Below are 20,573 nucleotides of genomic sequence, written 5' to 3' on the forward strand. Positions count from 1 at the left end.
GGAACTGCATGCAGGTCTCCCACATGGGTGGCTGGGGCCCAAGCACTTTAGTCATCTGCTTTCCTACGTGTATTAGTAGGGGGCTAAGTTGGAAGTTAAGCTCCTGGGACTCCAACTGGCACTCTGGTATGGCATGACAGTGTTGGAAGTAGTGGGGCTTAACCCATTGTGCCACAACTCTGGCCTCTGGTTTTTAAAATTTTTATTTCAAAGGCAGAGATCTCCGGACATCCACTAGTTCACTTCCGAAGAGCCTGCATCACCAGGGCTGGGTGGGCCAGGTAGAAGTTAGGAAATCAGTCCAGTCCCCAATGTGGATGGAGGAGAGACCCAAATACTTGATCCTATTGCCTCCCAGTGTTATGCATTAACTGGAATTAGGAACAGTGCTGGAACTTCCAGTGGCAGTCCAACGGGGGATATGGTCCTCCCAAATGCATTTTAATTAGCTTCTGTGCCAAATGTGCTCTCCAGCCATGTTTTAAGGGAAAACACAGGATATATTTAAAGGACAGAGATCTAACTAAGAGTTTGAGGTCTAATCTGAAATAGTGTGATGTAAATAGTTGGACAAGGTAAGTTAACAGTAAAAGATCGTTACTGAGATAGATTCTAATAGCAGTCTTCAAATAATTAAAGGGAAATTTCCAGAGAAGAAAAAGTAGTCAAATACAAGTCATATAGGACCTTGTCCACCCTCCTCATTTTAGCATATGCCATTGTTGGAGAACAGAAACAAAGTAGGTAAAAATCATAGGTACATAGACTTTAATTAGCTCAACACAGTAAGCTGATACTTGACAAGTAAATTTTAAAAGTAGAATAGGCAATGTGAATAGCAACATGTTTTTGTAGAGCCTTGCAGATTCTTCATAGCGTCTCAGAAAAGCTGTGCTACATGATGCTGAACTTTTTTTTGACAGGCAGAATGGACAGTGAGAGACAGAGAAAGGTCTTCCTTTGCTGTTGGTTCACCCTCCAGTGGCGGCCGCGGCCAGCGCTGGTCTTGGCTGTTGTATCTGGAGAGTGAACCAGTGGATAGGAGCTTACTGTGTCTTTCACTCTCTGCCTCACAAATAGCATGTGAAACAAACCTGGAAAGATATCCTAATACTTTTTTCTATGATTCAGGTTTTCATCAAATTTTGATTGATGAGTTAAGGTATCACTACTTATAAACATGAATATATCAGAAAAGCAGATTGCAGAATCAATGAAAAATTAAGAATAATAGGACCAGGGACCGGTGTCGTGGCATAGTGGGTAAAGCTGCCACCGCAGGGTCAACATCCCATATGTGCACCAGTTCGAGTCCTGGCTGTTCCACTTGCAGTCCAGCTCCCTGCTAATGGCCTGGGAAAGCAGCAGAAGATGGTCCAAGTCCTTGGGCCCCTGCAGCGAAGAGAGAAACCCAGAAGAAGCTCTTGGCTTTGGATCAGCCCAGTCTGGATGATGTGGCCATTTGGGGAATGAACCAGCAGATGGAAGAAATTTCTATCTCTTGCCCTTCAAATAAGTAAAGTAAAAATTATATATAATAATTATATAATATATAATATATATATATAATATAATAATTATATAATAATAGGACCAGAAAAATCAAGTGGCATTTCACCTTTATACTTTTAGGGTGGTTTAGCTGTAGCAAAATATTTTTGTTCAAAAATACTATGTAGCTGTAGACACATAAAAGCCTTTGGGTTTAAATACTAAGTATCATCTGGATATTTCTAAGGTTCAAAACAATCCTTAGGATTTAACAATCCTGTTAGGATTTAAACATTTGAAATTAATATTCATCACTATGAGTAGCAATTTATGGATACATAGTAGCTATAAATGTATAGGTAGTGCGTCCACTAAATCTTACTATCGCACTGAAAAGTAGAGATTTTAAGGATAATTTAAATTTAAATACCTTAACATTGAGAATAGTCTCAAATTTTTGAATAAATGTAAAGTTATAAGGAAGTTCTCAAAAAGGTCTAATTTTAAAAGCTATAATTGGCAGATTGTTTAGTATATAGGTTCATATGTAGGCAGGGCAGAAGGGAAGAGGCACATGTTTATTTTTGAAATGTAAAAACTTAAAGTGAACTTTCTGGTCATGTGCATCCCAATTTGATCATCTTGCATGAGAGAAGCGCATTGTTCAGTTGGAGAGGCTATTGCTTGCTTTGGGAGAATGTTAAATCCTTCCTCATCACAATATAGTAATTTGAGTTCACCTAGATTTAGGGTCAGAGAGGTAAAGGGCAACTTGCAGAACACATGTTTGTAGCCTTTGTCCAAAGCAGTCCTTATCCTCCATTGAAAAACTATCTGGCATTATGGTGTACCGAGCTGAATAGAACACTTCTGAACTTGGGGGTCTGGAATGTAGTATATGAAGGTACTTGAAGAGAATAGCTGGCGCTATGGCATAGCAGGGCAAGCTGCTTCCTGTGACAGTGGCATGCCATATGGGCACCGGTTTGAGTCCTGCCTGCTCCAATTCTGATCCAGCTCCCTGCTAGTGCACCTAGGAAAGCAGCAGAAGATGGCTCAAGTACTTGGGCTCTTGCCACGCATTTGGGAGAACTGGAAGAATCTTCTGAATCCTGGCTTTGACCTGGCCTGGCCTTAGCTGTTGTGGCCATTTGGGGAGTGGACCAGTGGATGGAAGATCCACCCATCCCCATAACTCAGTCTTTTAAATTTTTGAAAAATTTATTTTCTAATTCTGTTTTTCAAAGATCTTTTGAAGCATCCTTATTAACTAGGTTTCAGAAATACATTTCTAGTGGTTCTGGAAAAATACTGGCAGCAAGATCGTAAAACTAAAAACCTGTAGACAGCATTTGCAGTAAACTCGATAAGCTGTTTTCCACAAGCCCCTAAATATCAGCCGTTAGAGACAAGTTACCGAGCAGCCTGCTGTTGGTTTCTATGAGGGGGGGAAGGAAGAAATGGCGTAGTAGTTGACCTAAGAGAGGAAGAGTCATGGGGAAAAAGATGAAATTTGGAGTTTTGTCCTTTTCGGTAGAGTACAAGGTATCCAAAGTGAGGACTAGAGCGTTTAGAAGAGATTACCCCCGTGAACTCAAAAGCACTGGTGCAGGTTCCCTGCTAGGAATGGCCCCACACTGCGGAGAAAATTACTGAAAGTATGAAGTTGAACAGGAGTCAGAAAATGAAGTAAACCAATTGGGGTGTGGGCATGCCAAGCTCTGTCTTAATGGTAAGGCCAAATGCATGCCCGTACTGCTTTTTTGACGTGCGTAGGATAATCCCTAGTTCTAGTAGTCCAACACTCGTTGAATGAATAAACGAGGTTGATCACAAAGAAGTCAGTCTACCTTTTATTTTGTGGCTCAGTAGAAGGCATTAAACTGGCAATGGTATGCCAATGCACCTCTTCGCTGAAATACAGGAATATGAAATTGTGTCTTATGAAACCATTAACCAGTCAGAACTGAAAATTAGACTAGGGGAGTGTCTGGCCCACATGCAGCAGCCTGGGTAACCAGGACGCAAGGAATGAATCCTGACAACTGCAAAGCTGCAAACCTCTCCAGGGCACCGCTTAGCTTCCGCGTCCTACCAGCGATTAGAAGATGTTCGCTGAACGACCGAAAAATAAATCGCGACCTGCCAAGGCAGTGAAGTTTGGGAGCACGGGGTCACTTCGGGTCGGATGTAGGGGGCGATACAGTGCGTGCAGAGCTGTGTGCGGTGCGAACTCGGAACGGCGGGCCCTGCTCTCCACGCAGAGGCCTGGGAGCGCTTGCAAGCGAACCGCCGCATCCTGCGCAGGAGTCAGCGTCCCCACCGCCGCATACTGTCCCGCCCACCAGCCATCTCTTGGCTTCTATTGGCTGCTTTGTGGAAAACCCGCCCTCTTGGGAGAAACTCATTAGCCTTCTGAGGCCTGTTCTAGTGCCGCGACTAGTCTGACGTTGTCCAATGACCAATCAGAAGCAGCGATCTTATGCCTGTCCAATGAGATCGGGCATGGGTTACGGCCCGCGGAGTTTGATTTTCCTCCAGGAACGCGGAAGTACGGGGCCATCCTGGGAGCGGGCGGCAGGTTAGCAGGTCGGGCGAGGACGTCCTTTCTCTCGCAAAGCTATCCCGGTTGAGGCGGGCGCTGTGGGACCGAGTCGCCAGTGGGCCGCATACTCTCCGCGGAGGCAACCTTACTCCCTGTGCCCTGCAAGCCGAGGCTCGCAGGCGGACGCCGGTCGACAGCTGAGCGCTTCTGGAGGGAGCCGCGCGTTGTGCTGGGGTCGCGGATTCTGAGTCGGACTTCCACAACGCCCCTCTGCTTGACCTTCCCCAGCTCGCGGGAGGCTCGGCTCCGGGGAAGGTGAGCAGTGCTGCCCTGCGGGGCTTGGAGACCCCTCCCCCGCCCCCAAGGTGTGGCCAGAGCGAGTGACCCGACTGGGCTCTGGTCGCAGCCCGTTACTTACTAGCTGGTGACAGTCACATCCCTTAACTAGGGGTCGTGCATCTTATCTTTAAAATGAGCGAGCAGGGGTGGGCGGTACTCCGATGCGATTAAAAAAACAAACAAACAAACAAACAAAACTGTTGGCAAAGCTTTTTTTTTTTTTTTTTTTTTTTTTTTTAAGATTTTGTTTATTTATTTGAGAGGCAGAGTTACAGAGAGGGCAAAGCTTTGAGTCAGGCCCTTTGCTGCTCTCAGGGGTCGTCTGAACTGAGCCTTCTCCTGAGTCGCAGCCCAAGCGAGCTTCGCTGTTGCAAACTTGAAGCCTCCCTTGCTAGGTGTCCATTCTGTTGTTAATATCTGTTAACTAGACCCATTTAGTGTCTCAAATGTCCTATGAAATTTTAATGTAACAATAGGTCGGTTGTCTTTTTTTTTTTTTTTTTTTTTTTTAAGATTTATTGGGCCGGCGCTGTGGCTCACTTTAGGTTAATCCTCCAGCTGCGGCGCCGGCATCCCATATGGGCGCCGGGTTCTACTCCCGGTTGCTCCTCTTCCAGTCCAGCTCTCTGCTGTGGCCCGGGAAGGCAGTGAAAGATGGCCCAAGTGCTTGGGCCCTGCACCCGCATGGGAGACGGGGAGGAAGCACCTGGCTCCTGGCTTTGGATCGGCGCAGCGCCGGCCGTAGCGGCCATTTGCGGGGTGAACCAACAGAAGAAAGACCTTTCTCTGTCTCCCTCTCTCACTGTCTATAACTCTACCTGTCAAATAAAAAAAAAAAAAAGATTTTATTTATTTATTTGAGAGGCAGAGTTACAGACAGAGAGAAAGGTCTTGCATCCTCTGGTTCACTTCCCAAATGGCTGTACTGATCAGAGCTGGGCCAATCCGAAGCCAGGAGCCAGGAGCTTCCTCTGGGTCTCCCACATGGGTGCAAGGCCCAAGCACTTGGGCCATCCTCCACTGCCTTTCTGGGCCACAGCAGAGAACTGGACTGGAAGAGGAGCAACAGGGACTCTAACTGGCACCGGTATGCTAGCACTGCAGGTGGAGGATTAACCTGTGCCACAGCACAGATCTCGACCTTTTCTTTATAATAATATTCCCCTCTTCCCTTGTCTCTCCTCTGTTCTCTTTGGCTACCTTCAGTATACAGGTAGTGGTGTGATGTGGTGTGTCACGAAAGGGTACTTCCAGCTTATTTAGTACGAACTTATGTGGTAATTACTTGTCAAGAGTAATGTATTCTAAAATTTTTTCCCAAAGGCACCAAGACACTGATAATGTTTCCATGAATTTGCCTCACTATTCACGCCATCCATGTCTCTCATATTGCGTGTCTTAAGAGAGATGCTGGAATATTTTGGTGTTCCCATAGACCAGGTAAATGTCTTTTCATGGTTTTGAATGAATCTGCTGTTTGTGGGTCTCATTTTGAAAACGATTTATATGTAAACATTTAAGGCAAAGTTGTTATTTCTCTTTAGATGAGAACAAAGGGGAGTTTACAGTAGTATGGCTTTGATAGTTCAAGTTAGAAAGGGAGGTAAGATTCTTAAGAACCTGTTTCCCTGATAGGTTAAATGTCAACAGGAGATACAAAGGAAGGAAAATGGAGACGTGGTGATGGAAGTGGGGTGCTGGAGACTTCAGAGGTTGAGAGTTTCGTGTGGTCACGTACTGCAGAGTGTAACCTGTTAGAGGACATTGCAGAGTGCCTGTGAGGACCCAGGGGAAGTCAGCATGGATTTGTAATTTTTTTTCTTTAAAGATTTATTTATCTAAGAGGCAGAGTTACAGAGAAGAAGAGGCACAGAGAGAGAAAAAGGTCTTCCAGCTGCTGGGTCACTCCCCAGATGGCCGCAACAGCCGCAGCTGTGCTGACCCCAAGCCAGGAGCCAGGAGCTGCTTCCGGGTCTCCCATGCAGGTGCAGGGGTCCAAGGGCGTGGACCATCTTCTTCTGCTTTCCCAGGCCATAGCAGAGAGCTGGATCAGAAGTGGAGCAGCCGGGACTGGAACTGGTGCCCATATGGGATGCTGGCACTGCAGGCGATGGCTTTATCTGCTAGACCACAGTACTGGCCCCCTGTAGTTTTTCTAAAGAGCTTTATTTTTTTTATTGTGTTTTCCTTTAGCTAAAAGTAGTTGGGCTAGTTTATTCATCCACAAGATGGTAACACATAATACCAAAACAATGAACTGTTTTTGAATGGCAATGAGCATATCAATGAAATAATTAACCAGAAAGTCCATGTGAGCTAGCAAAATTGGTAAATCAAAAAGAAGTGGCTGGGCCAGGAACAGAGGAAAAGGAGGTGAAATTTTAAGAATGATGAAGATGGTCTGTGGCAATCAATGAGTTTTTCAACATCAAAGTGGCAGAGCAAGATACGAAAGTACCACATAGGTGCCCAACAGTTGGGAGACACTGTACAGTGCATAGCCCTTACTGTGGTGATGCCTGTAGGCCTGTGGTTCTTAGCAGAGGTACACATACGAATGGTCTGTAAAACCCATTAAATATAAATGCTCAGGTCTCCAAAGATTCTAGTGTTAATAGATCTAGAATCTATGAACACTTGACTATACTATCCAATATGGCAGCTTCTGGCCTCAAAACCACTTTTAAGTACTTCAGATGTCTGAATTGCAATCTGCTATAGTTACAAATATTCAAAGGATTAAATATTGAGTGCATGTTAAAATAATGTATACATATCAAGTTAAATAAAATATAGTAAGAAACTTTTACCTTTCTTTTTAAAAATGACTTCAAAATTTAATTTACATATGACATATGTTATATTTCTTTTGGAGAGATCTGATGTGATATTAGTATACTGATGGTTAACTACTGCCCTGAAGGGTTCAAACAAAAATATAATCCTGTCTCTGTCCTCAGAATTCAGTATAGTAGGGCAGAAATAGCTTCCACGGAAATACAGTCACATGTAGTTGTGTGTCTGATTATGTGGTACTTATCAGACTAGTTTACAACTTAGTAGAGCTTAAGCAGCTGATAAGAATGGAAATAGAGGAGTGTGAATTGGATAGTCCATTAAGCCAGCACTGGCACTACAGTTAGATTAGGGCTCACTATACATTTGGGAAAATGCATGGGAGTTATCTCCTTTTTGGGATAATGAGGAAAAGAGCTTAACCTAAGAACAAGTGTTCTTGTTAATGACAAGTAAGAAATTAAGTTGGATAGATAGGGCCAAGTAGCAGAGAACCTCAAAGGGGTAATTTCAGAACAGATGTGGAATGCGTGGAATAGATATATTATGGCTGCAGTGGTTGGGGCTGGGCCAAGCCAAAGTCAGAAGCTAGGAGCTTCTTCCAGGTCTCCCTCCTGGGTGCGAAGGCTCAGTTCTTCGGGCTATCTAATGCTTTCCCAGACCCATTAGCAGGAAGCTGGATCGGAAGTGGAGCAGCCAGGTTAGCACCATTGAATTGGTGCTAATGTGGGATGCTAGAGTCACAATGTACCACGTGCCAACCCCCACATTCACTTTTAATACATTTTTAAGAACTGGCTTCCAGCAGATAATATTCCACTGTATGTAAATAATTTTTTCAGTTGCCTAGGATTCTATTTATTCCTCTTATTCATTTCTTCTTTAAAGGAGATTATATAAGTTTTCTCTGTATTACCTCATTGCTAGATAATTTGAAATTGCCAGTGTTTGGGCTAAAACATGGGATTTTTAGTGTGTGTGGGGGTGATTTTCCTGGGGTGGGGGGAAGTTTCCCAAGCTGTTTAGATATTATCAGAGATAGAACAAAACAAGTTGTGCTATCATGAAAGATCTTTTTGGAATTTTATATGTTCATTCCGATTCCTTTTAAAATTTTCTTTTTGATATTTATTTTATTTATTTGAAACAGTTTCAGAGAGGTCTTCCATCCACTGGTTCACTTCCCAGATGGCTGCAACAGCCAGGGCTGGGTCAGGCCAAAGCCAGGAGCCAGGAGCCTCTCCCAGGTCTCCAGTGTGGGTGTCAGGGCCATCTTCCACTGCTTTTTTTTTTTTTTTTTTTAAGATTTACTTTATTTATTTGAAAGGTAGAGGTACAGAGAAGAGGGAGAGATAGAAAGATCTTCCATCTGCTGGTTCCTGCCCCAAATGACTGCAACAGCTGAGGCTGGGCCAGGCTGAAGCCAGGAGCTTCATCTGGGTCTCCCTTGTGGGTGCAGACGTGGGCCATCTTCCACTCCTTTCCCAGGTGCATTAGCAGGGAGCTGTTCGGAAGTGGAGCAGCCAGGACCCGAACTGGTGTCCATATGGGATGCCAGTATGGTAGGCAGTGGCTATACCTGCTATGCCACCATGCCAGCCCCTATCTATACCCCCCCCCCTTTTTTTTAAGACAAATGTTAATAAAATTTAATTATTCGAGGAGGATACTTTATACCATTCTGTGTTTTCTTTTTAAAAATAAATGTTACTTGGGCCGGCGCCGCGGCTCACTAGGCTAATCCTCCGCCTTGCGGCGCCGGCACACCAGGTTCTAGTCCCGGTTGGGGCACTGGATTCTGTCCCGGTTGCCCCTCTTCCAGGCCAGCTCTCTGCTGTGGCCCGGGAGTGCAGTGGAGGATGGCCCAGGTGCTTGGGCCCTGCACCCCATGGGAGACCAGGAAAAGCACCTGGCTCCTGGCTCCTGCCATCGGATCAGTGCGGTGCGCTGGCAGCGGTGGCCATTGGAGGGTGAACCAACGGCAAAGGAAGACCTTTCTCTCTGTCTCTCTCTCTCACTGTCCACTCTGCCTGTCAAAAAAAAAAAAAAAAAAAGTTACTGCATAGTTTACATTTTTTCTGAGATGTATAACCATGCATATTCAGTATATTTTAAATAGTGCTTTATGTTTAAATAGATTTCAGTGATTTGGAAAAATAAAGATTATGGATCAGCTCGGAGTATTGTTCGTATTATTGGGAAAATGCTTCCTTTAGAACCTTGTCAAAGACCTAATTTTGAGGTAAGTCAATGGACGTGCATTGATTAAGCACTCTGTATAATATAATCCTTCATACTCCTAGGGATACGGGATAGAATAATCTAGAGGAAATGTTTCCTGCAAGCCAAAACCCTTTACTTCTGGAAATAAGTCACTGCATGTGTGTTTTTTATAGCTTTAGTTTCTTTAAATAACTGCATTCAGAGATGGGCAGGTGTGAGTAACACCTCAGGAGTTTATTGTGTGTTTATGATTGAGGAGAGTAGCCAGGGGAGAGAATATTGCTATATGCTTGGCTGCAGAATAACATTTTGCCCGATACTCTGGCTAATGGGTGCATGGTTTTCTACTCAATATCCTTCTCCCTCTTCCCTCCTTTGCACTGTGACCTTATTTAATGCATGAGCATGTGACTTCTCTCGACTCCTTGCAGAGCTCTGACTTAATTTATTTTTTTTTACTTTAGTTGATCCCGCTCTTGAACTCTGTAGACCCTGATAATGGTGGACCTAGGGTTCCATCTTTTGCTGATATTTTGTGTGTGGCAAATGATGAAGAAGCCAGTTGTCTCAGATTTCGGTAATTTTAAGTGCTTATGTTGGGACGTGGGGTATCGCCTATAACCTGGATTCTTGCATGTGTTGAAGTTGGTTTTTACTCCTTGAGTCTTCTTGTTCTGTCCACCTCTGTATGGTTCTATGTGTCCTAATATTATCTTCTTAATAAGGATGCCTGGTTGTTTATCTTTTTTTTTTTTAAGATTTATTTATTTATAGAGTAGAGTTACAGACAGAGAGAGGGAGAGACAGAGAGGAAGGTCTTCCATCTGCTGATTCACTTCCCAAGTAGCTACATAGCAAGAGCTGTGCCAATCCAAAGCCAGGAAACAGGAGCTTCCTCCAGGACTTCCATGCGGGTACAGGGGCCCAAGTACTTGGGCCATATTTCACTGCTTTCTCAGGCCATAGCAGAGAGCTAGATGGGAAGGGGAACAACTGGAACACGAACTGGTGCCCTTATGGGATGCCGGTGCCTCAGGTGGAGGCTTAGCCCACTATGCTACAGTGCCGGCCCCTGCTTCTCAGTTTTGTAAAACTGTTTTTTCTTAAGGCACATTTAACCATCCTAGGAAGAAGCAATTAGTAAAGGGATATTAGAATCTTTATGTTGATTCTGTTTTCTAAACTAGCTACAAGATTTATTTTATATATTTAGTCAAATCTCATGTAGTACTTACTGTACACCTGGCAATGTTAAATATAAAGTTGGTGCTTTGGATATATGGGTTTCACAGATGTGGATTCAACCAATGACAGATTGAAAAAGATTCCAGTAAGTTCCAAAAAGCAAGATTTGAATTTGCTATACTCATGTATTATGCTGATTCCACACGTAACAAGTGGTGTGTCAGCATTGTATTGGGACTTGTAAGTAAGCTAGAGATGATCTGAAGTATATAGGAAGGTGAGTGAAGGTTATATGTGTTCAGTGAAAGAATCAGTCAGATTGAAAATCAAAGTTTAAGTGTATTTAGCTAGTCAAATTGAGGATTTAACTCAACCCGTCAGTTGCCTGAGTTGGCTCTTCCACAAACTTGAGTGTAGTTACAGGTTTTATAGTTTTCTCACAAAGTGGGTATATGCATTGAATCAAGTTCAAATAAGACAAAGTTATGTGTAGTTATCACATTGAAAATGGAAGAATACCTCATTAAAAACGGAAGAACACCTGGAAATAGTTCACAGATGTGATCACTGATTAAGGAGGTGCATTACATACCCGCTCTCTATGGTGTGATCTCTATAGGTCATTAATCACTCTTCCCACCCACTTGCCCTAAGAGGGAAAGCTCACTTTTGTAAAGATTGATTTATTGATGAAGAGACAGTAGCTGTTTCTTTGGTTGGGGTTAGCATGTGTTGGGAGGTCGTGCTTCGGAGCATCTTCACTGCATGTCTCAGGCCTCTGGCTCTGCAGTCACAACCCCTCTTAGCTCACACATGCAGTATAGACTATCTTATGTGAGGAACTTGAGCATCTGTGGATTTAGTGTCTCGGGGTGGGTGGGGGTCCCAGAACAAATTTCCCCACAGATTCTGAGAGACAACTATTTCGAAACTTTGGATATGTTACACTGAAGGAATACCGACTTATGTGATAATTTATTCAGATACAGGCTATAAGCACAGTGAGAACCAGTTATTCACATAATGTGGCTAAACTTGTTATGTATAGTTTATCAATTTTCCAAATGATAGAAGATCATAAACTTACTCCTAACATAATTCTGAATATAGGGCCCTTCATACCTTATGTAGAATTTTTAAAGAATTTCTACTGTGATAAAAAGTAGAATAATTATAGGGTAATTATTTTTGTTCTGCAATCTAAAAGCAAAGCCCCCTTATCCCTTAATGTCCTTCCAGTGGAGGGTGTGTTCAGTTCCTTATATTGAGAACACAAAGCTAAATAAGATAGGTTCGTCTTCAGTGAATCTAGAGTTGCTCATAGGGAAAGAAGGTTACTCTGATTTTGCAGTATTTTGCTTTTCATGAAAAAATTGTTTTCCTTGTTTGATTGAAAATTTCCTTCCCACGTCCCCTCCGTCTCTCCCCATTTCTTCCTTCGATCCCACAGAAGTAGCATGTGGAAACATGGAGGAGAGGAGAAAACTGAATTTACCCGTCCTGTGCAACTAGTCGGGGATCCATTGCTACCTACTCGACGAGAAAACAAACCAGTGAAACATGACCTGTCTGCAAATGAAGCTGCAGTAAAAAAAATAGCTGCCCTCGAAGAGGAACTTACTTTCCTTCGCTCTCAGATTGCTGCAATTGTGCAAATGCAGGAACTGAGAAACAGCACAAATTCTGGTAAGTCACATACTGGAATTTTTGTTTCTTAGGTGATGCTCATCTGGTTTTTAAATCAGTACAATTCTTTTATTAATTAATTGATTAACTAAGTTTATTTGAAAGGCAGAGAGACAGTGAGAGAGATCTTCCATCCACCAGTTCACTCCCCAAATGGCTGCAATGGCTAGAGCTGGACCAGACCAAAGCCAGGAGTCAGGAGCTTCCTCCAGGTCTCTCACGGGCCTTCAGAGGCCCAAGCACTTGGGGCATTATTTGCTGCTTTCCCAGGCATATTAGCAGGGAGTTGGATGGGAAGTGGAGCAGCCAGGACTGGAAACAGCACCCATATGGGATGCCATTGTCACAGGTGGCGACTTAACTCACTGTGCTACATTGCTGGCTCTGAATATATACAATGATAATATCTGGTGTTTATGGCTTTTGGTTTAAAGAAGAGCTAGTTATATTGTGAAGATTGTTTTTGTGTAAAAAGGTCCCTTGTTTTCTAAATAAAATTTTCCAGTTCATCACAAAAGTGTTGGAGATGAAAGAATCCATTGGTTTGAAAAGAGGCATATAGGTTTGAGGCCTCATATATTTGTACTTTTAGTTACTGATGCTACCCTTCCACTGCATTCAGGTGAACAGTGTTTTCCAGATGATCCTTTTCTAAATTTTTAGAAATGCAACTTGCTACTTGCTTTAAACACACACACATAAATAGTACATACATAAGAGTATACTTCAAAAAGTTCATGGAAAGTGGAATTAAAAGATGTTACTTTTTGCTTTAAAAAATTTTGAAATCCATGCATATGTGCATGTGAGTATGTGTGAAATTTAAAGCAACATACTGAGTGAGTGCTTTTAACAATAGATTTAGCCAGCGCCGCAGCTCACTAGGCTAATCCTCTGTCTGTAGCGCCAGCACCCTGGGTTCTAGTCCCAGTTGGGGCACTGGTTCTGTCCCAGTTGCTCCTCTTCCAGTCCAGCTCTCTGCTGTGGCCTGGGAATGCAGTGGAGGATGGCCCAAGTGCGTGGGTCCTGCACCCGCATCGGAGACCAGGAGAAGCACCTGGCTCCTGGCTTTGGATTGGCACAGCACGCTGGCCGCAACGCGCCGGCCATAGTGGCCACTCGGGGGGTGAACCAACAGAAAAAGGAAGACCTTTCTCTCTCTCTCACTGTCTAACTCTACCTTTCAAAAAATAAAAATAATAATAAAAAAAACAATAGATTTGGATGTAAGGAGCTATGTGTAAATATGATTACTGGAGGCTGGCGTCATGGCTCACTTGGTTAATCTTCAGCCTGCAGCACCGGCATCCCATATGGGCACCGGGTTCTAGTCCAGGTTGCTCCTCTTCCAGTCCAGCTCTCTGTTGTGGCCCGAGAGGGCAGTTGAGGATGGCCCAAGTGCTTGGGCGCCTCCACCCGCATGGGAGACCAGGAAGAAGCACCTGGCTCCTGGCTTTGGATCGGCACAGTGCTGGCCATAGTGACCATTTGGGGAGTGAACCAACAGAAGGAAGACCTTTCTCTCTGTCTCTCTCTCTCACTGTCAAATAAAAAAAAAATGAATTTATAAGTTGACTTGATTCTTTTTTTATTTTAATATATATTTTTTTTGACAGGCAGAATTAGACAGTGAGAGACAGACAGAGAGAAAGGTCTTCCTTTTTCCATTGGTTCACCCCCCAAGTGGCCACTACGACTGGTGTGTTGCAGCCGGCGAACTGCACCGATCCGAAGCCAGGAGCCAGATGCTTCCTCCTGGTCTCCCAAGCGGGTGCAGGGCCCAAGGACCTGGGCCATCCTCCACTGCCTTCCCGGGCCACAGCAGAGAGCTGGACTGGAAGAGGGGCAACCGGGACAGAATCTGGCGCCCCAAATGGGACCAGAACCCGGTGTGCTGGCGCTGCAGGCAGAGGATTAGCCTAGTGAGCCGCGGCGCCGGCCTATTTATTTATTCTAAAGTCAGAGTTATACAGAGAGAGGAGAGGCAGAGAGAGAGAGAGAGGTCTTCCATCCATGGTCTCTCCTTAATTGGCTGAAACGGCCGGAGGTGCTCCTATCTGAAGCCAGGAGGCAGGAGCTTCCTCCGAGTCTCCCACGTGGGTGCAGAGGCCCACGGACCTAGGCCATCTTCCACTGTTTTCCCAGGCCATAGAGAGAGCAGGATCGGAAGTGGAGCAGCCAGGTCTCGAACTGGCGCCCATATGGGTTGCTGGCACTGCAGGCCGGGGCATTAACCTGCTGTGCCACAGCACCAGCCCCTGACTTGATTCTTAAAGAATTTGCCAAGCAATTAGGACTTATTTTGCTTGCTGGCTAGCATAGCACAGTGGTAGTAGGAATACTGTAATTGTTTCTGTTTTAGTCCTAATTAATGTTATATATCATTTTAGGGATAATTTTTCACTCTTTTAAACAATCTTTGTTTGTAGGTTCCTTTGACGTGAATGACAGGCCCAGTAGATTAGGACAAGCACCACCATCAGGAGCTGCTCAGTTTCCGGGTTTGATCCTTTCTTCCCCTCCTCCACCACCACCGCTTCCCCCTCCATTTTCTCCTCTCCAGCCTTCGTGTTTCCCTCCCATCCAGCCAGAATCAGATGATATTTGTGACTCGGGAAATCCAGGTGCTAGTAAGACCAGTTATGGTCATCATTCAAAGAGCCAGAGAATGAAAGGTGTTCCAGACATGTTGGATGTTCTCAAGGATATGAACAAGGTCAAGCTTCGGGCTATTGAACGGTATGTTCTTGCAGCTTTGAGAAATGAACTGAAATTGTACCCCTTGGTTTTTAAGATTGTGTTCATGAAAAACACCGCACAATTTTGTCTTTCTCCTCCCCAGACAGAGATAATTACTTTCAGTTGTTGATTTTCCTTCTAGTGTCTTATCTCTTTATTTTTGAAACAGACTTTTGCTATTTCTCAGTATTTTAATTATATTTACTTTCCACCATAGAAGGTTAGGAATACAGTAGTTCCCCTTATTGATGGTCCTGTTTTCTTTTCTTTTTAGTTTTTTTTTTTAATTTTTAAAGATTTTATTTATTTATTTGAGAGGTAGAGTTACAGTGAGAGGGAGAGACAGAGAGGAGGGTTTTCCTTCCGTTGTTCACTTCCCAGATGGCTGCAACAACCGGAGCTGCGCCGATCCAAAGCCAGGAACCAGGTGCTTCTTCCCCGTCTCCCATGTGGATGCAGGAGCCCAAGCACTTGGGACCATCTCCCACTGCTTTCCCAGGCAAAGAGCTGGATCGGAAGAGGGGCAGCCAGGACCAGAACCAGCACCCATATGGGATGCCGGCGCTGCAAGTGGAGGATTAACCTACTGCACCACGGTGCTGGCCCCGATGGTTCTGTTTTCTGTGGTTTCAGTAACTCAAAACCAACTGTGATCTGATAGTATCAAATGGAAAATTGCAGAAGCAAGCAGTTCATACATTTTAAATTGCAGGCCTTTCTGAGTTGCATGAAGAAATAGTAGGCATTCAATGGCAGTTGAATGAATGCATGACTATATGAGTGAGCAATTAGCCTATTGGTTTTCTTTTCATGAAGACTAGTCCTTTTTAAAATTCTTGGGGGCTAGCAATGTGTCGCAGTAGGTTAAGCGGCTGCCTGAGATGCTGGAATCCCATTTGGGTGCCAGTTCAAGTTCGGCTGCTCCTGTTCCAAGCCGGCTCCGCTAGTGTGCCTGGGAAAGCAGCAAAGGGTGGCCCAAGCACTTGGGCTCCTGCCACCTGTGCAGGGGACCTGGATTGAGTTCTAGGCTCCTAGTATCAGCCTGGCCCAGCCCTGGTAGTTGTGGCCGTTTGGGAACTAAACCAGCAGATGGAAGATACTTCTCTATACCTCCTTTTCTTGCTGTAACTCAGCCTTTCAAATAAATAAATCTTAAAAAATAATAATAAAAATTCTTACATATTTCTTCGGATTTCCCTACCTAGACAATTAAAAAATGAAAAGTAAAGCTTTTCAGCACAGTGATATTAGATAGCCCTAACACACATGTTTTTGTGACTTTCTGAATCTTAATTCATGTGCCCTGAAGATTCCTTATTTCATGGCAACATTCTCTTGAAAAATAATGAGATTAACTAATTATATTATAAGATATTGTTCTTGTAGTTCTCTTGTGTTTGTCAATAAGGATCTAAAATTACATCAGAATTTCAATTTATTCAATTTTCAAATTAGGTCACCCGGCGGTAGACCCATTCACAAGAGGAAAAGACCGACTTCACAGTGGGACCCCGTGTCTTTAATATCACAAGCACTTAAGCAAAAATTTGCATTCCAAGAAGATGATTCCTTTGAGAAAGAAAATAGATCTTGGGAGTCGTCGCCCTTTTCTAGTCCAGAAACTTCAAGGGTGAGGTATAATAATGTAAAATTAATGTTTAAGTTCTTTTCAAGTGGACTGTTTACTATAGAGCTTTGCATTCAAGTTTTCTTGAAGTTATTATGCAGAATGTGTTAGACAGTTATGTTGCTGTTTCTGTGAATTTTATGTCCTCGTCTTTGCCTTTCACCTATTGTGAAGACTTGTGAAATAAAGCACTCGATTGATTTACACAGTCATCACGCGAGGGCCCGTGTTGTGGTGCTGCTTGGGCTGGCCGCATTCCATACTGGAGGCTGGTTCAATTCCAGCCTGCTCTGCTGCTCATCCAGCTTTCTGCTAATGTGCCTGGGAAGGTGGTGAAAGATTTGCCCAAGTGCTTGGGTCCCTGTCACCCGTGTGGGAGACCAGATGGAGTTTCTGACACCTGTCTTTGGCCAGGCCCAGCCCCAACTGTTGTGGGCATTTGGACGTGAACCAGAGCATGGAAGATCTCTTTCTCTCTGTTTCTCCCTCTTTCTTTCAAATAAATAAATCTTAGAAAAGAAAAGTACTCATGTTCAAGTTTATAAGTTTTTCACAGGGGACTGGCACTGTGACATAGGGGGTAAAAGCTGCTGCCTGCAGTGCCAGCTTACCATATGGATGCTGGTTTGAATCCCGGCTGCTCCACTTCCGATCCAGCTCTCTGCTGTGGCCTGGGAAAGCAGTAGAGGATGGTGCAAGTCCTTGGGCCCCTGCACCGGTGTGGGAGACCTGGAGAAGCTCCTGGCTCCTGGCTTCGGATCAGCTCAGTTGCAGCCATTGTAGCCATTTGGGAAGTGAACCAGCAGATGGAAGACTTCTCTCTTCCTCTCTCTCTGTCTGCCTCTGCCTCTCTGTAACTCTGCCTTTCAAATAAATAAATAAATGTTAAAAAAAAAAAAACTACAAACAAAAAACAAAAACCTCTACATGTTTAAAAAAAAAGATTTTATCACAGACAGGTGCTAGTTAAAGGTTACTATCTTCAGTACCAACTGGGTGACTGAAACTTTGAGAGAACCAGCAAATAACTCTACATAGTTTTAAACATATTGAATCTAAGCATATCAAATGTGAATACTGTAGTCTTTTTCCCACATAAAAAGACATCAGATTATTTAGTTGAAAGGCATGTTAAACTCTGCTTTTTAATCTTATTTTTTTTTTAATTTATTTTTATTATTTGAAAGAGTTACACAGAGAGAGGAGAGGCAGAGAGAGAGAGGTCTTTCATCCGATAGTTCACTCCCAAATTGGCTGCAACGGCTGGAGCTGCACCAATCTGAAGCCAGGAGCCAGGAGCTTCTTCTGGGTCTCCCATGCAGGTGCAGGGGCCCAAGGACTTGGGCCACCTTCTGCTGCTTTCCCAGGCCATAGCAGAGAACTGGATCAGAAGTGGAGCAGCTGGGTCTTGAACCGGCATCCATATGGGATGCTGGCGCTTCAGGCCAGGGCGTTAACCCACTGCTCCACAGCGCCCGCCCCTTTAATTTTTATTTATTTATTTGAAAGAGAGACAGAGAAAGATCTTTGGTCCACTGCTTCACTCCCCAGACACCTGCAACAGCCAGGGCTGGGCTAGGCTGAAGCCAGGAGCCTGGAACTCAGTCTTTCATGTTGGTGGCAGGGACCAAGGTACTTGAGCCATCACCTGCTGCCTCTCAGGGTATGCAGTAGCAGGAAGCCGGAATTAACAGAGTTGGGACTGGGACCCAGGCACTCTGATATGGGAGGTGGGTATCCCACATAGCATCTTAGTTGCTGTCCCAATACTCACCCCAACTCTGCTTTTAAAATAGGAAATAAGATCATAATAATTGTTAATAATATTTATTGGATGTTTAAAAGGACACACTTTATTTCAAGCAGTTCATCCTTAAGATTACTCCTTTTGTTGAAATCTCATTTCTTGAAATTTAGAAATAATTCTAATTTAGGGTGGTTTTCGCATCCTACAGTTTTGTTGCAGTAATAAGAATAAGGCTTGGGGGTTGGATGGGGTGGGTATTTGGTGTGGCATTTGGGGCCCTGCATCCCATATGGAGTACCTGGGTTCGAGTTCCGATGAAGCAGTCAGAATTGGAAGCACAGTTCCAGCTTCCCGTTAGTGCACAGCGCGGGAGACGGCGGAGATGGCTGCAGTGGTTGGTCCTTGCCGTTCACCTGCGAGACCCAGGTTGAGTGAGCCTAACAGTGCCCATAATCCCACATCTGAGGGGGAGAGCAGAGACTAGGATGTGGTTCATTACAATTATGGGATGTTCAAAATCATTAGTTATCCAGGTAAAACACACTATTTCCCAGGACAGTGCATCACTGAATTCCAACAATTATTTGGTGGTCAGGTGCTGTGTGTTCATTGTCTCTTAGCTCTTTGTTTCCATCTAACTATGAACATTTGAGAATATTTTCGTATATATTTTAGAGCGTCAACTTTCAGGCTGGACACATAGGGACTCAAAATTGTCGTCAACTCCCAGGCCATGTGGCTGGCTGGCTGGCTTTGTTGTGTCCTTAGCTTTGAGCATGTGTCTGACGTCTCACCAGTGCTCACATCACTGTTTTTTTGTTGAACGAATTCAGTCCAAAGTGTCATCTGCTACTTACCATGACATTCTTTTTTTTTTTTTTTTTTTTTTGCCCTGGAATAAATTGCGTGTTAAACATTCGCTTTATTTCAGTTTGGACATAACACTTCACAGTCAGAAGGGCAGGAGAGGAAGAACTGATACACACAAACGCTGTTGACCAAGGGACCGACAACAGGAGCTGTGTCCACACTCAGAAGGAAAGATCGTGGCAATGTGCCCGCACGCCTTCGCCACATTGCTAGAGATCTGCTGAAGGGAATCAAGTGGAGTCTGTGCAGCGGGCTGTCACACGGCTGACGTCGGAGGAGCCTCGTCTCCAGCTGCGCAAGATCCAGCAGTGAGCGAGCTGCTGCTGATAGGTAGGGGTATGGACTTCTTCCATGTATGTGAATCTTGCTGAACGCTGAACACGTCCTTCTAATAATTTTCCCAATTTTAAGAGCCTTTGGATATTTTAAAAGTTGGTAATGATCTGGTTTGCTTGGTTTCTAGCAACTTGGAGATTTTCAGAGAAGATAAAATTGTAATTCTTTTGTTAAGATATTCCTAGTTTCAATCATATAGGTTAAGTTTTCTAAACTTCTTCGAGAGATGATAAAGAAGTTATTTTTAAAAGCAGATTTTAACTGTTAAATACTGAAAGTAGAGATTCTAAAATTTAAAGTATTTAAAGAATCTTGACAAGTATTGCTGTATAAAAATGTATCATTTTTGTTTCCTTCATTCCTTAATACATTTATACTCTGTTCCTTTGTCAGTAGAGTGAAAATAAATGCACTCTTTGAACTTGATTGTGTTTGGAGCCATTCAAATCATGTTTTCCCACTACTTCATAACTTTGGAACTTTTCTGTGAGTGAGTTCTGTAGGTAGAGTTTCTTGGACGATAGAAACAAAACATGTAAATATACACAAGTGTTCTGTCTCTGCCTACAAACTAATGTGATGTGGGATTCCGTCTGTGCTCAGCTGGGAGCTTAGGTAAACACCTGAATGGACTCAGTACCCACCCATTGTACTTGGCCCTGCACTGTCAGGTTGCCCAGGGTTTTCTTGTTGCTGTGGCGGAGGGGCGGCTGCCTCACCCACCTCCATTTCATTTTCTCACTGGCCACCTTCTGGTTAGGAGTGGCTGTGCGGCCATCATCTTAGGACCACAAGGAGTAGGCTTTCGTTCTGATGTGGCTGAGCTGATGAACCAATGCCAGCAAGGCCTCTCCAGACTTCTTATATAAGAGAAATTCAGAAAAATATGCATTGTGGGTTTTCTGAGACTTGCAGCCCAAATCATCAGTAATGATACAGCAAGTAGTGTAGTTTTCTTTTTTTTTAAAGATTTATTTTATTTATTTGAA

The 20,573-nt window shown here is 43.8% G+C and overlaps 1 protein-coding gene across 2 annotated transcripts; it reads left to right on the forward strand.

Moving 5' to 3' along the window:
- Positions 1-4,012: 4,012 nt before the first annotated feature.
- Positions 4,013-20,010, forward strand: MTFR2 (mitochondrial fission regulator 2). Of its 2 annotated transcripts, none has more exons than XM_008263555.4 (8): positions 4,013-4,351; positions 5,699-5,815; positions 9,309-9,413; positions 9,859-9,971; positions 12,030-12,265; positions 14,695-15,004; positions 16,460-16,634; positions 19,310-20,010. In XM_008263555.4, exons 2-8 carry the CDS (start codon positions 5,753-5,755, stop codon positions 19,355-19,357), a joined length of 1,050 nt encoding a protein of 349 aa, XP_008261777.3. In that variant the 5' UTR covers positions 4,013-4,351; positions 5,699-5,752; the 3' UTR covers positions 19,358-20,010. The 2 variants fall into 2 exon arrangements, with proteins under 2 accessions (XP_008261777.3, XP_017200873.2); XM_017345384.3 differs by having other exon boundaries at positions 4,037-4,351; positions 16,460-16,639.
- Positions 20,011-20,573: the final 563 nt, after the last annotated feature.

The sequence above is a fragment of the Oryctolagus cuniculus genome, chromosome 5 (genome assembly GCF_964237555.1).
Source record: "Oryctolagus cuniculus chromosome 5, mOryCun1.1, whole genome shotgun sequence".
NCBI lineage: Eukaryota > Metazoa > Chordata > Mammalia > Lagomorpha > Leporidae > Oryctolagus > Oryctolagus cuniculus.

What these genes read in the sequence shown, in the direction of transcription:
- MTFR2 (XM_017345384.3), top strand. Translation starts at nt 5,753, where the DNA reads ATGTCTCTCATATTGCGTGTCTTAAGAGAGATGCTGGAATATTTTGGT. An exon ending in TTGGTGTTCCCATAGACCAG is followed by an intron (nt 5,816 to 9,308) that starts GTAAATGTCTTT and finishes ATGTTTAAATAG; the next exon opens with ATTTCAGTGATTTGGAAAAA. An exon ending in CCAGAAACTTCAAGGGTGAG is followed by an intron (nt 16,640 to 19,309) that starts GTATAATAATGT and finishes GCTTTATTTCAG; the next exon opens with TTTGGACATAACACTTCACA.